An 18,742-nucleotide genomic window follows, 5' to 3' on the forward strand; every position below is an offset into this window, starting at 1 on the left:
AAACATATTTTTTTTGTAACTTGTGATTCTTTTTTTTAGGATTCTTTGATAAATAATCTAAAAAAGAACAGCATTTATTCTAAATATAAATATTTTCTAACAATGTAAACCTATGCTATCACTTTTTATTAATTTAACGCATCCTTGGTGAATAAAAGTATTAATTTCTTTAAATAAAAATAAAAAATAAAAATATATATACTGACCCCACACTTTTAAACAGTAGTGTATATTGTTAGAAAATCATTCTATTTGAAATAAATGCTGTTCTTTTGAACCTTTTGTTGATCAAAGAATCCTGAAAAAAATTATCCAGCACTGTTAATAAATCAGCATATTAGAATGATTTCTGAAGAATTATGTGACACTGAAGACTGGAGTAATGATGCTGAAAATTTAGCTTTGTATCACAGGAATAAATTACATTTTAAAATATTTTCACATAGAAAACAGTTATTTTAAACTGAAATAATATTTCACAATATTAGTTTTTTTCTGTATTTTTCATCAAATAAATGCAGCCTTGATGAGCATAAGAAACGTCTTTTAAAAACCATTAAAAATCATACTTGATCCCAGACTTTTGAGCGGCAATGTAGATAAAACAATAAATCTTAATTAATCTGTTAGGGCTTATTTTCGATAATCTAAAATATCAGTCATATTAGAAACAATGAGATGACTGGTTTTGAAGTGTTCGTACCTGTGAATCTCCTCTGCTCCATAAAGTCTGTCATGAACTGGGACTCAGTGAAGAGTATGGCGTACAGCTTATCAACACTGAATTTATACACCTCGTTAATGTACTGACGGCCATTCAGATCCTCATGGAATGCTTGAACCTCATCCACTGAACAAACATTCAAAAATAAAGATGAGCTGTACAGCACTTCTCAAGTACCACCATCAAAATATATGTAGAGTCTCACACTGTACACTACTGAAATTTTTTTTTTCAAACCTTCATCATTTGTCTCTGAGGAATCACTGAGATCAGTGGGTATATCCTCATTGTCGTTGAAGTCGAGTGCAGGTGGCGGTACAGGGTCCAGAGGACTGGCCGGCTCGCTGTTCCTCTCCTCAACCAGCAGAGGGATTGGCAGCAGATCTCCATCAGGAAGGCAGTCTGTGTACTCCTCAGCTGCAATGTCAAACTAAAACCAGCAGAAGGAATTATTTTAAGCATCATCTCTTAAAATGGCATATGGGAAGACAGCATGAAAGCTTATGCTCACAGACAGTGGCGTATCAGTGCTGCTGGGAGGCGTGGTAGAGGTGATGGTGGAGTGTGTGATGGATCTCTTGTGTGACGGAGGTGAACTGTTGTCTGGCTTGTTCTCACCACTGCTCTTGGATGAGTTATCATTACTGACCTCGTTCTCCTCTGCTGGGATCTCCTCACAGTATCTGAACAAGCACGCAAAGAGAGAACGTGGCATCTTATGCAACATTTATTTAAATAAGTAGGGTTTTTGAACAAATGTTACGAAAGCATGCATGCACAACTCACCCCATGGTGTTGAAGTCGTCATCAGGCGGCACATAGTCTTCATCGTCGCTAGTGAGGCCCAGCTCATTTCCATAGCACTGATGTACAAAGTGCCAGAGCTCTTTAGGACACAGAGGCTGCACACAGACATTTTACATGAATATTGCTTAAAATGTTGTACATAAGTAATTCACTACTAATTGCACTGATTATTTGTATTTATGCACACAGGAGAACTTCTCATGACAGAATTCAGCTTTATTCCCTATACATGCATAAGCACATTAATTTGTTCTTAACCTTGTTTGAATGTTTCATAATTGTAATTTATGTTCTAATGATTTTGGAGTTTTCTAAATGAGTAACTGCATACTCAAGGTTAGTTATTTGCATTAAACAAGTCTAAACATGTCCATATAAGAGCTCTCTGCACAACTTTTTCTGCACTTTTGTCACTGTACTTAAAGGGATACTTGACCCAAAAATGAAAATTACCCCATGATTTACTCATCCTCAAGCCATCCTAGAAGTATATGACTTTCTTCTTTCGGGAAAAATACAATCAAAGTTATATTAAAAAATGTCCTGGCTCTACCAAGCTTTATAATAACAGTGAATGGCTGTTGAGATTTTGAAGTCCAAGATGGGAAAGTTGTGAAATTTGGCACACTGATAGAGGACAGTCCCATTATTAACCATAGCAAATTTGAAGTCTTTACCTCAAACTCTCTAGCACTATCACTTATCCAAAGTTTCACTCATGTTAATGCTAATCACGTTTGAACCGTAAGGTCTAGAAACAAAATTATTTTCTTCTTCTGATTCCTTGGCTCAAGGCGATACGATTGCACTATTTAATTTTCCGTCATAAAATTTCAGCCATTTTGAATTTTCTGAAAAAAAAAAAAAAAAAACTTTTTCGAACTCCTCCTAGGTTGTTGCTCCATGAAATTTGAACCAGTTCAACTTTAGACCATGGCGTCAAAAAGGTACGGTATTCAAGTTGATTTGTTAAATCGTTCTCGAATAATGCACAAATGAATTCTGTGAAAAACACGCAAAAATGGAAGTGAGGCTATATCTCCGCAACGGTTTGGCGTATTGAGACCAAACTTGGTGCGTGTTATAACAATCATGACCTGAGGCTACCTGCAGTGTTTCGCTGCAGTGCCACCTAGTGGTCAGGGGATATGGAAAATGACAATTTATGCTTATAACTTCTGAATGGTTTGTCATTTTTGATTTATGTTGAAAACCTACTTTTTCAAACTCCTCCTAGACCGTTAGTCCGATTTTCACAAAATTTGACTTGGATTATCTTCAGATCACGCTGGCCAAAAGTTTTACATTTTCTGTTGATATATGAAACGGTTTTCATTTAGCGCATCAATAAATTTGCTAGAAAGATGCCAAGCTGTATCCAGTGTTGTTTTAGACAACCATCTTAGATTTAGTCTTAGTCTTAGTCTTTTGGACTAAAATGCTTCTTAGTTTTAGTCAAATTTTAGTCACTTCTATATGTGATAGTTTTAGTCCAATTTTAGTCGACGAAAAGTCAAAAAGGTTTTAGTCTAGTTTTAGTCGACGAAATGTCAAAAAGGTTTTAGTCTAGTTTTAGTCAAAAAAAAGGGAAAAAAGTAGTCTTTTAACAAATAAATGTAGGTCAGTAAGTATTTTGCTGTTGGGTAGTGTCACTTATAAGTTCTGAAAATAGCAGACCTATAGTTCAACACAATGTGAGCTTCCGGATCGACTATTTTCACCAATAATTACAATAATGAAGGAATGTTTTAGAACATAAAAGACAAACAAGGATGGAATGCTAAAACGGCTTGCCATACTAGTATAGCAAAGAGTATTTAATGCTAAAACGGCTTGCCATAGCGTCAGATACTTTTTAAGTTTTAATTGGCATGCACAATAAGCGGAAATGTCATGCATTTTAAACGTCTGACGGACCACCCACTAACATTTTCGTCTATTCTCGTCTCATCAACGAAAACTCACACACATCTCGTCATGTTTTAGTCATCAACGAGCCATTTTTATCTCGTCATTGTCTCGTTATCGTCATGAAAAAAAGTGGCGTCAACGAAATGATTTCGTCATCGTCATCGTTGACGAAAACAACACTGGCTGTATCTCTGCAAAGCTTTGACATATTTACACCAAACTTTGTATGTGCCATTGACACCTCACACTGACTACATTACATAAATTTGGTAACAGTGCCACCTATTGCTTAAAAGTAATAAATCATCCATTAACCATTAATAATGTCATTTCAAAAAATGCTAATTATTTTTGATTGCATTAGCCTATTGTAATGAAAGTTGTCTCAAAATATTCCGACAACATAGATACCAATTATGCCATAGTTGGCCTAACTTCCTGTTCGCCATTTTTCCTTCCTGTCACCCACTTTTACTGACTCCTCCACAACTGTTCTTCTGATTTTCACAAAAATCGAGTCAGATAATTTTCAGACTGTGCTGACAAAAAGTTATGGATTTTGTGTTGATTGATTAAACCATTTTCGTACAGCGCCGTTACAAATTAGGCTTGATGCCAAAATGACTCTGAGGCTTTATCTCTACAAAGCGTAGACACATAATGACACCAAACTTTGTCACCTTACACAGAACACACCACATCGTTTTGATAACAGCGCCACCTGTGAGTCAAAAGTGATAATCTATTAAATTACATTATTTTTCTTTGCACACAAAAAGCATTCTCGTAGTTAAATTACGTAAAATTACGGTTGAACCACTGATTTACCTTTCTGGGCCTTAAACGTGTCCGCTGCATTGCTGTCTATGCAGGGTCAGAAAGCTCTTGGATTTCATCAAAAATATCTTAATTTGTGTTCCGAAGATTAATGAAGGTTTTATGGTTTTGGAACAACATGAGGGTGAGTAATTAATGACAGAATTTTCATTTTCAGGTGAACTAACTCCTTAAAAATGAAGATAGTTTTAAAAATCATGTCCTATAATGTTAATATTTTTTTCTAATTGATAAACAATAAAAACACTGTCAGCCAAAGAGTATCCGTCTGATCTCTGATTGGCCATTGCATTTTTTTTACAATTTCAATATTGACTTGGTACTGAAGTAGTGATACTTTTGACAACACTGCTGTGTTCATATTCTCACCTTGTCCAGTAGTGCATTCTGCCAAAGTCTGAACATCATCATGTAAGTCCTGTCTCTTGCACCAAATGATGTGAAAAAGTGCTAAAAGGAACAACAAAGCAGATACAGCAAGTGATGAACATCAAGAAACAACTTAATGCATTAATGTGATGTAGTACCTACAGGCCTCTCACCTTCTCAGTGTCCGTGCACACTTGTATAGCATTGGGAATCAGACGTGCTGTTTTCTCTTTCGTCATGGAGCAGATGTCTTTCAGCCGTACGGTAAGCTGCGCACACATGCAACAGAGCAACAAAACTCAACTTTTCTCAATCTTTCAGCCTGTGACTCCAAAAGTTATGCTGATGATACACTGGGCAACTTTTTGAGTAATGTTGCTGGGCAACTTTGGCAAATGTTGCCGTCAATGGGCACCCAGGTGAGATATAAAGCCCACGACTGATCTAAATTATTCAGATAGAAATTTGAAAATTGCTCAAAAAGTTGCCCTGTGTATCATCAGCCTTAGAGCTGTAGTAAATCGTACCAGTGTCTCCCAGCGAAAGATGTTGCTGTAAAAACAGATCCAGTTTTCGGAGAGGTAGAGGCGGCCCTGCAGGAGAATGTCCCGCTGTAGAGCGCATGAGTAGTCTGTCAATGAGAGAACAAGGTCAAATCCAATTAAATAATTTAATTTTCTAATATATTAGTTTGTGCCAATCAAGTTCTAAATGCAAGTCCAAATGCTAATGTGACTGCATATGAGTGTTTCAATTGTTTATGACACTCAGTACATGAGAGCTCTTACCCACAATGAGACGCTCTGTGTCAGGCAACTGCTTGAAGAGCTTCCTGAAATCTTCATTACGCTGCTTGTATGTGGGACTGAGGACCTGCAAAACACATAGAGCAGTCGATGAGGAACACACGCATACTCACACATCCATAATCAGAGAGAGGGAGAGCCATTCCAGTCTCACACAGCTGATCATCAGTCAAATGCTGGTTTAATTTTGCCATGCAGCAGCGTGAGCAGCGTGAGATGAACCACAATGAGTTCATTCCCACTGCTTCTCATTCACAAACGCACTCTTCACTCCTGCTAATGAGTGAAATAGCAGAACAAAAACAGCCTTTAAAGACAAATGCTCTGAGAAAATACAAGACAACACCTTCAACTTTAATCTCAAGGTGTCTCGAGATCAACTGTGTAAAACGCTGATTCCATACATGAAAATTTAAACATGATACACTTGTCAAGGAAGTGAGATTTTTTTTTTTATGAGAAATACCATGAAAAGTTCATACCTTTCGAATGAAGCAGAAATTACTACCACTGTCAACAAAATATAACAACATACATATTGCGTACATATTATTGTAGCCCAGTTTACAGTGTAAGACTTTAGCCATTAATGTTTTTAAGTAGCTGAAAAAAGCACAAATGTCAGGGCATGTCAAAACTTCTCCAGGGCCCCAAAACCCGAAATGTAATGTTTGTACTAATTTCTACACCTACATCTAATTAATTACATGATGTGTCGATTAATTAATCTAATTAAACGCATATTCATTGAAAAATATATTTGGCTGTGAAAATACCCTCAAAAGATAATTTAAAGCTATTTTGTGTTAAATGAGAAAGTAGCAAGTAGACATTACAAATGTAGCTTTAGAAATAAATATTTGATTTGATTCACCGTAAAATTTATCGCACATAATTAATTTAGTTTTTTTCCCCCCACAAAAGCAAGGTTTGAAACAACATGAAGGCAAATTAATTTACACAGAATCATTTTTGGGGGGTGAACTATCATAATAGAACTATATTAATCGCGTTATTTTTTTTTTTATAACTAATTAATTAAGTTAACATGTTAAACTGACAGCCCTAATATATATAACTCATTTTCATGTTATACATTAGCTTATTATTAGCAACAGAGTTCCCTGGTCTCATACTCTTTTGTTGAATTTTTATGGAGACTCACAGCAGGTATTTCCTCATCCTGATACGGGTCATCCCTCAGCCCCCAGTGCCAGTTCTGGTCCCAGTCTGAACCCTGAATTAACCAGCCTGCCAAAGCCTCCTCCAGCTCTATAAGAGTCTCCCAGTCATCCTGAGAGCCAAGTGAAGAATCCATGTTTCTGTGCCTCTCTCTTAATACAGCCAGCGAATTAATCGTTCATCAATAACACTATGCTCAGACTGCCAGATCCTGGTTGACTCACTCCTTCAAGGTATGCTATCGCAGATGTTCATCAGGGCGTAACCTCTATCAGGATGTGAATGTTGGGCTCTTCTGACTAGCGCCACGTGATTCCAGTGCAAAAACACACTCACACAAGTGGCCTTTAGTAACCTCTGCAGACAGATACTTTATTATGTCGCTGTTTGTTCCAGTTTCCCACCGAATGTACTGGGAGAAAGTCTGTAAGCGTGTCTGTCTTGATTCTTTATGCTTCTTCAGACTGTAAACACTGACTAGAGGGTTGATGAAAAAGGAAGAGAAAGTGACTTCCGTAGTCAATCATTAATTGTTACCTCAGTATTTAATGTCTACCTAATATCTACCTATACCTAATATCTAGTATATAATATATATATATATATATATAATATAGTTTAGTCCATCAAAGACATGATTCTTCTTCGTCCTCAAAATTTCTGCTTGTTTTCTACATTCAACAGCTCTTCTTGTTAGACTTCAAAGAAGAAGAAAAAAATGATCTTCGACAGGTGTGAAACAGACCACGACAACAAATAAAGAGCATCTAAAAAGCGTCACTAGAGAACTGGTGAAGAAGGAACCGTAAGTTACTTCCGCAATCAATCATTAATTGTTACCTCAGTATTTAATGTCTACCTAATATCTACCTATACCTAATATCTCGATTACAGGTTGGTTGCTGGCTTTCAAAGAACATTCTTCTTGGAGTTTAGTCCATCAAAGACATGATTCTTCTTCGTCCTCAAAATTTCTGCTTGTTTTCTACATTCAACAGCTCTTCTTGTTAGACTTCAGAGAAGAAAAAAATGATCGTCGACAGGTGTGAAACAGACCACGACAACAAATAAAGAGCATCTAAAAAGCGTCACTAGAGAACTGGTGAAGAAGGAACCGTAAGTTACTTCCGCAATCAATCATTAATTGTTACCTCAGTACGCAATAGCCACTAATATCTCCACTACAGTGTGGTTGTTTGGCTTGTAGAGAACACCTTCTTGGAGTTTAGTCCATCAAAGACATGATTCATCAGAGTTTGTGCTTATTTGCTCCATTTAGAAGCTGTTCTTGTCAGACGTCAAAGAAAGATAGTCTTCTGTAGGTGTGAATCGGACCACAACGATAAATAAAGAGCGTCTAAAAAGCGTCACTAGAGAACTGGTGAAGAAGGAACCGTAAGTTACTTCCGCAATCAATCATTAATTGTTACCTCAGTACGCAATAGCCACTAATATCTCCACTACAGTGTGGTTGTTTGGCTTGTAGAGAACACCTTCTTGGAGTTTAGTCCATCAAAGGCATGATTCATCAGAGTTTGTGCTTATTTGCTCCATTTAGAAGCTGTTCTTGTCAGACGTCAAAGAAAGATGGTCTAATGCAGGTGTGAATCGGACCACAACGATAAATAAAGAGCGTCTAAAGACCCTGATTAGGAAATCGATAAAGAAGGAACAGAAAGATACTTCCGCAAGCGATTATTAATTGTTATCTCGATATGCAGTGGCTACCAATATCTCCATTACAGGTTGGTTGTTGGCTTACAAAGAACATTCTTCTTGGAGTTTAGTCCGTCAAAGACTGTCATTCTTCTTAGCTCTCAGAGTTTATGCTTGAAGAAAGATGGTTTTCTTCAGGTGTGAATCAGACCACAACAACAAATAAACACCACCCGGAAACTCTCCGCACCAATTCCTTGAGTTATAAGGTCCTCCTCCTAATAATTTGCTTTCCAATGTAGAATTCAAGCTTGCATCTCTCAACCCCAAACTGTACTCGCTTGCTCCCTCTCATTTGTGCCTAAAGATAACCAAGAACAAAGACTGACACATGATCTGCAGCAGTCATAATGCTAAGAATGGAATTCTGCTTGTGCAAGCGACAACTCCGACCCAAAAGTGTCCTCTCTTCAGCGCTTATGCATAAATATCCATAAGGGCTTCTGATGGAGTAGCAGATACTCAGGAACATTCCAGTGCCGATCCAGACCAGCAGAAACCTCCAACAGCTCTGTCTGTCCAGTTGATTTATGTAGAGCTGGATGTATGCGAGTGTGTTTAGTCTTGCTGATGAGTATGTAAAGTAAGTTACACATTAACTAAAAGAGTAAATAATGAGAGACGCCGGTGGCTGGTACCATGAGTGGGTGTGACAACTCCAGTAATGTCATCAGGGGACGCCTTTGTTTTCTAATAGCGAGTGAGACAATGTCTAGCGTGCAAAATATACATCAACTTTTGGGGTGCAATCTGTTGAGGTTAGTCTCTTGCAAATCATTGTTTTTCATTTAGCCAAACTTCCACCTTAAAATTAAAGTTCTGGCATCATTTATTCACCTTCATGCCGTTCCAAACCTGCATGAGTTTCTTTCTACTGAACACATTAGAGAATGTTTTGAAGAATCTTGATAATCAAGCTGATGATTATTGAATTCCATTGTATTGACCAAAAAGCACTAAGACATTTCTTCAAAAATATACTTTTATGTTCTACAAAAGAAGGAAAGTCATGAGGTTGGAACAACATGAGGGTGAGTGAATGCTCATGATTTTTTTTTTTTTTGGTAAACTATCCCTTTTAAAGTCTTTAAAATGCACTAAAGCTGATATGTTATATACTATATAGTGTCATAGCTATATCTATATCTATATCTGTAATAAAGTCATAAATAATGCCAGAACTGTTGTTTTGCTTATAATGATGATAAAAGAAAGTGAAAGTGATTTTGTGGTTACTAAAAGCTTATACAGTTGAGGTCAAAAGTTTACACCCCCTTTTCAGAATCTGCAAAATGTTAATTACTTTACCAAATTAAGAGGGATCATAAAAAAATGCCTGGTATTTTTTATTTAGTCCTGACCTGCATAAGATATTTCACATAAAAGAAGTTTACATATAGTCCACAAGAGAAAATAATAGTTGAGTTTATACAAATTACCCTGTTCAAAAGTTTACATCCCCTTGATTCTTAATACCGTGTTGTTACCTGAATGTTCCACAGCTGTGTGTTTTTTTTTTTTTTTTTTTTTGTTTAGTGATGAGTCCCTTGTTTGTCCTGAACAGTTAAACTGCCCACTGTTTTTCAGAAAAATCCTTTAGGTCCCACAAAATATTTGGTTTTTCAGCATTTTTGTGTTTTTGAACCCTTTACAACAATGACTGTATGATTTTGAGATCCTTTTTTTCACACTAAGGGCAACTTAGATACTCATATGCAACTATTACTGAAGGTTCAAATGCTCACTAATGCCCCAGAAGGAAAAACGTGCATTAAGGTGGGGGTGAAAACTTTTTTTAATTTTAAGTTCAGGGTAAGATAAAACTTCTTTTGTCTGGAAAACATAAGTATCTTCTGTAGCCTCTGAAGGGCAGTACTAAATGAAAAAAAAAAATGATACTTAGGCAAAATAAGAAAAATTTACACATCTCCATTCTGCTCAAAAGTTTTCACCCCCCCCCCCCCACACAGCCAAATGCATCGTTCTTCCTTATGACAAGGACTCTCTGTCTAATACTTTAACATTTTTATCCCCGAAACGAACAAGAACAAATGTGTCATGAAATTGCTGCTTTAAAATAACCCACTTCATACAAGCTTTGTTCCTGTACATAGTCAGATGCCGTCAAGCTGCAATAATCAGTGCTTAGTCTTGTAAACCAATAACAACAAAGCCGGACTGCAACACAATTTACAACAGCCAACATTCACTCCGGTGGTCAGTCGGGCTCAGAACTCACATATGACGGATGAGTTGTAATCACAGAACTCTCAGGGCCATGGGAGATCATCACTGCCCATACTAACACACTCAGACACGCATACGCTCCATAGACAGCCCATCAGAAATGTATCACATAAACTGTATGAACATAACATCAACACCACTGCGTGAGATCCTGCCCAGTATGCATTTAGTATACATCAAACAGCTCACATCCATGCAGATGCAGTGTAATCAACCAATCACATCACATCGCTGAAAACCAGAGACAATTAAAGAGATGCAAATCGAGATCGAAATGCTGCCGCCATGCAGGCACTTGTGAAAAAGAAGTGTGCTTAATTGGATTGAATGCCCTTGCACTTAAGTGCACTTGTAGTGTACTTTAGATCTTAAAAAGTATATATTTAAAAAAAAATTGTACTTGCAGATAATACAAGATTAATAAAACTAAGTGTTTAAGTTTTTTAACATTTAAGTACACTTTTTAAAAGTGTGCTTTGTAATAATATAAAATTAAATGCTTTAGAAGTAAACTCATTTTAATGTGTTGACTAACATACTAAAGCACATTAATTATAATTTGAACTGTAGTGTGTTATTTGATTTTGAAGTTAATATATGTACATTGCAACTTCATCATTAGAAAGGTGTAATTACAAACATATTTAAATACATGACATATACGTTCATTAGAAATGACATAAAGGTATAATTTTATTGTACCATAAATGCTTGTCAGTACATTTAACAGTAACCATATTTTATAGACAATAATATGACAAACTGAATGTTGGTTTCACTAGAGCCAAAAAGTCAAATTAAAAACCCTTAAAAGACTATCTCTCGTAACTGTGTCGTTATCTTACAACGTGACTCTAGCTCTTGTAATTATGACTTTATATCTGTGCAAAGTGACTTTATTTTTCATAATTAAAACATTATATATGTTATTATAAATTATATATAAGACATATATATAATATATATTATATCTCACAATGTGCCTTAATTGCTTATAATTATGACTATATCTCACAAAGTGACTTTATATCTTACACTGTGACTTTATTTTCCGTAACTATGACTTTATATCTCGTAATGTGCCTTTAGTTCTTAAATTATGACTATATCTTACAAATAATTGTATTTCTTGTAACTATGACTTTATATCTTACACTGTGACTTTATTTTCTATAACTATGACTTTATATCCTGTAATGTGCCTTTTGTTCTAATCATTATGACTATATCTTAAATTATTTTATTTATTAATATATAATATATTATAATATATATTATAATATAACTATATAATATTAATTATGAATTTGTATCTTTCAATGTGACTACATTTTTCATAATTATGACACCATATCTGTGCAAAGTAAGTTTATTTTTCATAATTATGAATTTATATCTTACAATGTAATTTAAACATTATGACTTTATATCTTGTAATGTGCTTTTATTTTTTATAATTATGACTATATCTCACAAAGTGACTTTATTTCTCATAATTATGACTTTATATCTCACACTGTGACTTTATTTTCCGTAACTATGACTTTATATCTTGTAATGTGCCTTTAGTTCTTATAATTATGACTATATCTCACAAAGTGACTTTATTTCTCATAATTATGACTTTATATCTCACACTGTGACTTTATTTTCCGTAACTATGACTTTATATCTTGTAATGTGCCTTTAGTTCTTATAATTATGACTATATCTCACAAAGTGACTTTATTTCTCATAATTATGACTTTATATCTCACACTGTGACTTTATTTTCCGTAACTATGACTTTATATCTCACAAAGTGACTTTATTTCTCATAATTATGACTTTATATCTCACACTGTGACTTTATTTTCCGTAACTATGACTTTATATCTTGTAATGTGCCTTTAGTTCTTATAATTATGACTATATCTCACAAAGTGACTTTATTTCTCATAATTATGACTTTATATCTCACACTGTGACTTTATTTTCCGTAACTATGACTTTATATCTTGTAATGTGCCTTTAGTTCTTATAATTATGACTATATCTCACAAAGTGACTTTATTTCTCATAATTATGACTTTATATCTCACACTGTGACTTTATTTTCCGTAACTATGACTTTATATCTTGTAATGTGCCTTTAGTTCTTATAATTATGACTATATCTCACAAAGTGACTTTATTTCTCATAATTATGACTTTATATCTCACACTGTGACTTTATTTTCCGTAACTATGACTTTATATCTTGTAATGTGCCTTTAGTTCTTATAATTATGACTATATCTCACAAAGTGACTTTATTTCTCATAATTATGACTTTATATCTCACACTGTGACTTTATTTTCCGTAACTATGACTTTATATCTTGTAATGTGCCTTTAGTTCTTATAATTATGACTATATCTCACAAAGTGACTTTATTTCTCATAATTATGACTTTATATCTCACACTGTGACTTTATTTTCCGTAACTATGACTTTATATCTTGTAATGTGCCTTTAGTTCTTATAATTATGACTATATCTCACAAAGTGACTTTATTTCTCATAATTATGACTTTATATCTCACACTGTGACTTTATTTTCCGTAACTATGACTTTATATCTTGTAATGTGCCTTTAGTTCTTATAATTATGACTATATATTACAAAGTGACTTTATTTCTTTACTACACTTTACTGATGTAGTATGAAATTACATAAAATTAAGTTTAAATTATAATAATAAATAATACATTTTCATTTAATTCTAAATAACATGCAATTACATTGCATTCAGTTCACAATTAATTATCTTCTTTAAAATATATGATTTCCAAAATATTTTGCTGTAGTACTCTTTTTAAAAGTATGCTAAAGTGTACTTCTTTTTCACAAGGGGGTATTAATGCCGTGCATCCTGTGATTTAGCATTCGGTTTAGTAAAATTCATCAAGGAAGGTGCCATAATTACATAATTAGAGACTCACACTCATGCCAAAGCCATCATTAGAATGACAGAAGCCTTCAAGACTCATTTCAGTCCTCATACTGAACGTTTGGGAAAGGATTGGTGTGAGAGGGAACAGGAAGTGGAGTGTAAAATCATGCTTACTCTGAGAATGTGCTGTCTCTCATGCTGAAGGGAAAGAGTGAAGGAGAGAGAGAAGAAATGGGTAGACAAAGAAACCACAGAAAGAGAAAGAAAGCAAAGATTGAAGGAGATATTGTGGGAAGATATAATGAAATGAAAAGTGATTGAAAGATTACGTTAAAACTGCTCTCTTGTGGCTAATAGTTATCAACACTTAAAGAGAAAATATTGATATCTGTGTTAATGCTACAATGCTACAAACGTACCCTGAAGTATTCGAAGTATAAAACAGTACCATGATAATAGAGTTGTTTTAGGTATGTACCTCAGAGTACCATGTAATATATATATATATATATATATATATATATATATATATATATATATTCAAATATTCATATTTAAATATGTAATTTTAATAGGAATCTGTAGTATGTAAATCTTTAGGGAATTCTGTATGCCAAAATATGTAAGAAAATACATAATTTTAAACCTGACATTTTAGAAACATTCAATTTCTGACACAAAAATGTGAACTCAAAACCTTGCTGAAGCAAATGGTTGTGATCACTCACAATGACACACAGATGTGAAATGAGGAAACAGATAGCAAGATCGTGAGCCAGATAATATTTGCAGCTAAACTGATGAATATCAGAAGGAAGAGCAACAAATCTGTAAATCATTACAGTAAAACAACTCCAGAATTCTGTTTGACCACCCAACAAGTCAATGTTCACATCTGACACACATTAACACAAACACAGAAATTAATCTGAAAGTACTTATCTAGTAATAAAATCCAAACATAATCTTATCATAAAACAATAAATAAATAAATAAAAACAAGATCAAAAATTAAAGTTAAATGAAATTCCGTTTCCAATTACTTGCCCAAGAAATGTCATGGACACACAACTATTAGTACAAATGTAAACACACACACAAACAAACAGAAAGTATTAATAGGAAGTGTGACTTACGTTGTACCAGCTCTGGCTTTTCTGAAAGAGAGAAAAAAGAAAATGATTATATTACGGAGAGCAAAAGGGCAGCTATGCAGAGCATTATTTGTATACGCCCCTCACAGCCAGAGTATATTTACAGACTGTGAAGGTTGGCCGAGGGCCTGTCATGTGACAGCTGGTAAAGTCTGCTAGACTGACATTTCCCTTCACCGGATAATTACACATGTAAAGTATACATCATTTGGCCTTTCCACAAATAGAGTGAAATAAAGATAGATGGTTAAATGAATAGTTTCAAAGCTGATACGTCACTGAAATAAGACAAATTCTCTCCCGCACGAACCAAAATAGCAACTTAAAGAGACTTGTAAGGGGGTGTTTGTGTACAGGGGTGAACTGACATCACTATTTATAACCCAATACAGTAGTCTAGATGAGCCTAAATGTTTGTTTCACTAGAGGCAAAACGTCAAATTAAAAACCTTTAAAAGACTATCTCTCGTAATTGTGTCATTATCTCAGAATGTTGATTTAACTCTTGTAATTATGACTTACAGTGCAAAGTGACTTTATATTTCACAGTGTGACTTTATTTCTCATTATGACTTTATATCTTGCACTGTGAATTTTTTCATTATAATTATTATAATATATCTTACAATGTGACTTTATTTCCTATAATTATGACTTTATATCTTGTAATGTGCCTTTATTTTTATAATTATGACTATATCTCACAAAGTGACTTTATTTCTCGTAATTATTACTTTATCTTACAATGTGACTTCATCCCTCATCATTATGACCTTACATCTCATAATGTGCCTTTATTTTTTATAATTATGACTTCATATCTTGCAAAGTGACTATTTCTTGTAATTAGGACATATATCACAACGTAACTTTATTTCTCATTATTATGACTTTATATCTTGTCCTGTGCCTTTATTTTTTATAATTATGACTATATCTCACAAAGTGACTTTATTTTTTTGTAATTATGCCTTTATATCTTACAATGTGACTTTATTCCTCATAATTATGACGTTTTAAATCATAATGTGCCTTTATTTCTTATAATTATAACTATATAAAACAAAGTGACTTTATTTACTGTTATGTGACTTTATGTCTTACAATACCTTACAATGTGACTTTATCCCTCACCATTATGACCTTACATCTTGTAATGTGCTTTTAGTTCTTATAATTATAACTTAATATTTCTCAAAGTGACTTTATTTCTTGTAATTAGGACATATATCACAATGTGACTTTATTTCTCATAATTAAGACATATCTTGCAATGTGACTTTATTTCTTGTAATTATGACTTTGTTTCTCACAATGTGACTTTATTCCTCATAATTATGACTGTATCTTGCAAAGTGACTTTATTTCCTGTAATTTTGACTTTTTATCTTATAATGTGCCTTTATTTCTTATAATTATGACTGTATCTTGCAAAGTGACTTTATTTCCTGTAATTTTGACTTTATATCTCATAATGTGACTTTAGTTCTTATAATTATGACTTTATGTCTTACAATATCTTACAATGTGACTTCATCCCTCATCATTATTACCTTACATCTCATAATGTCCCTTTAGTTCTTATAATTAATTATAATTACTTTATTTCTTATAATTAGGACATATATCACAATGTGACTTTATTTCTCATAATTATGACTTTATATCTTGTAGTGCCTTTAGTTTTTCTAATTATGACTTCATATTTAGCAAAGTGACTTTATTTTTTATAATTATGTCTTTATATATCGCATAATTATGACTATATCAGTGCAAAGTGACTTTATTTCTCATAATTAAGACATATTTCGCAGTGTGACTTTATTTTTTTATAATTATGACTTTATATCTTGTAATGTGCCTTTATTTTTTATAATTATGACTTTTTATCTCATAATGTGCCTTTATTTCTTATAATTATGGCTATGTCTTGCAAAGTGACTTTATTTATCATAATTATGACTTTTTATCTGTTAAAGTGACTCTCTAGGCTGTTACATTACCTAAATGGACATCCCACCAAAACTTCCTGTTTGTACACAGACGTACATCAACAAAGGACATAAGTTTGCATTCATTTAAATCATTTCATTGGCATGATTACGGCCTAGGAAACAACTCATGGAAAAAAGGAATAATGTCCATGTTAACAAAAAAGATAGTGTGAGATATACATCTTTCCATAAACAGTCTGCATTATGACGATAAACTGGTTTTATCTATCTTTTTTTACGACAGAGCAGCTTCTAAATGAAAAGCAATGGGGGAATCACTTAAGGCAAGGACAAACTGATGCTATATTAGTTTGAAAAGGTACGACACATAATGGGCTCCCTTGTTTTATAGTCTGGGTTAAAGTGAGCGGACAAAACGACAAGAAATGTGTGTCAGCCGATAAGCTGTTCAATTAGCCTACTACCCTCAAACACACGCTCGCTGTACTTTGAAAGATTAGCTGGACCTATAGCACACAGCTCTAGTTGTGTCTCGTTTATGACCCTTTAAACCTATAGATCAACTCACACAGACCTGCTAAACCACATTCTGGTCTATTCCATCAAGGCTCAGGGATTGGATGGTTTAATGTGGGCTAATCTGATCTAAACTCAAGTGAGGTGTGAGACAGGTCTCTTGTGTGTATATGTAGAGAGAGAGAGAGAGAGAGAGAGAGAGAGACAGGTGAGGAAGGGATTTGAAGAATAGTTGAGGGTTGCTAACAAGCATGAACTAACACCTAAGGAAATATTAGTTTAGGGGTCAGGGGTCAAATGAAGAACAACATGAAATGCTTACTTTAATCAGGTTTAATCTGTCATACTGTAAAGCAATGAAAACAGAATGAAAAAGAAAAACAAGGAGAAACTGGAAGCTTATTTAATGCATACTATATTGAAAAATACAGCTATCCAATGTGATTTACAATGTATGTGTTTTAGAAATGAACCCATAACCTTGGTATTGCTAGCATGCTTTACTACATCCAAAACCTTGTAAGCTGTCTACCTAATAGCATTTTAAATCATCATAAATACACTCCTGACATGAAGGCAGCTCCAAAAAGGCAGTAACATTATTCTGCCTTGTAAGATTATTACATTATTATAGCCTAATGGCTTTATCACTACAAACAAACAATGAGAAATGTCATAAACACCATAAATCTATTCAGTGCCGAACAAATCGAAAAAAGTCTTCTAACTAAATCCAAGCTACTTTACTGATTACAGAACACATAGCCAGAAAATTCCTGGGTTGGGAATTCCCTCGGAGATAAATTATCACTTGTCTGATTTATTAAACATAATCATCTGCGATAGTAGCCTGCTGGTCATTTTTTTCTGATTTATTTATTTTTTATTTGACATTTTCATTATCTTGCATTGGTAACAAGCCCCTGTGAGCATTCATGCTTGGGGTTGCCAGAAATAAATTTAATATTGAAATCCCCTAATAATAGCTTTTCTTCCAAATGGATACATTTTCTGCTTGGGTGTGACTACATTTTCCCAACCTGGCAACCTTTTGCAACTAAATCTGTGTCTACAGATCAAATGTGAATAAATACAATACTGTGCTCAAATACAAAGTCTTTCTGGTTTTAATAGAAAAAATATGGTGTTCATATGAAGAGTGTCATAATGTATATGACAAATGCTTATGTTAAAGTGCAATTATTCTGATGACTATTCTGTATGTTACACAGAATCAAAAGTGACCGATACGCCTGCTAACAAGAAAGCGGATGGAGAGAAAGGAGTCTGTGCATGTATTTGTTTACACAAACACTTGGACACACTTGCATTCACACAAACAGAGTCAAACAAGACAAATCGATAACACTGAAACAGACAACAGAACGAGCACTGAAGGAGGAAGACAGACATGTAGGGTGAAAGACTGAGTGAATACAGAACAGAAGAGAGAAATGCTTACTTTGGAAAGTCGCTTGTGAGACTAGCATGCATCGAGGAGAAAAACAGAAATCAGAAAACGGAACACAAATCAGAACAACCACAAACAGTGAGAAGAACATGATAGTCAAGTTTAGATCAAAGACATTTTATATGACATCA

At 34.1% G+C, this 18,742-nt stretch overlaps 1 protein-coding gene across 11 annotated transcripts in view; it reads right to left on the minus strand.

Moving 5' to 3' along the window:
- Positions 1–18,742, minus strand: part of gramd1bb (GRAM domain containing 1Bb) — a 116,791-nt gene that overhangs the window by 10,219 nt on the left and 87,830 nt on the right. For 5 of the 11 annotated variants that reach the window (XR_012356965.1, XM_073850046.1, XM_073850045.1 and 2 more), the window contains 11 exons: positions 18,603–18,623; positions 14,652–14,672; positions 13,690–13,713; positions 5,437–5,521; positions 5,176–5,279; positions 4,822–4,917; positions 4,649–4,729; positions 1,511–1,626; positions 1,236–1,407; positions 962–1,154; positions 704–850 (listed from right to left, as the gene is read on the minus strand). Coding sequence is in view for 10 of the 11 variants with exons in the window: in XM_073850046.1 (XP_073706147.1) it covers positions 704–850; positions 962–1,154; positions 1,236–1,407; positions 1,511–1,626; positions 4,649–4,729; positions 4,822–4,917; positions 5,176–5,279; positions 5,437–5,521; positions 13,690–13,713; positions 14,652–14,672; positions 18,603–18,623 (1,060 nt within the window). In the remaining variant the exon portion in view is untranslated. The remainder of the gene's footprint in view (positions 1–703; positions 851–961; positions 1,155–1,235; positions 1,408–1,510; positions 1,627–4,648; positions 4,730–4,821; positions 4,918–5,175; positions 5,280–5,436; positions 5,522–13,689; positions 13,714–14,651; positions 14,673–18,602; positions 18,624–18,742) is intronic. The other 6 variants (XM_073850054.1, XM_073850047.1, XM_073850049.1 and 3 more) reach the window with 3 other exon arrangements.

This window comes from Garra rufa, chromosome 11 (genome assembly GCF_049309525.1).
Source record: "Garra rufa chromosome 11, GarRuf1.0, whole genome shotgun sequence".
Taxonomy (NCBI): Eukaryota; Metazoa; Chordata; class Actinopteri; order Cypriniformes; family Cyprinidae; genus Garra; species Garra rufa.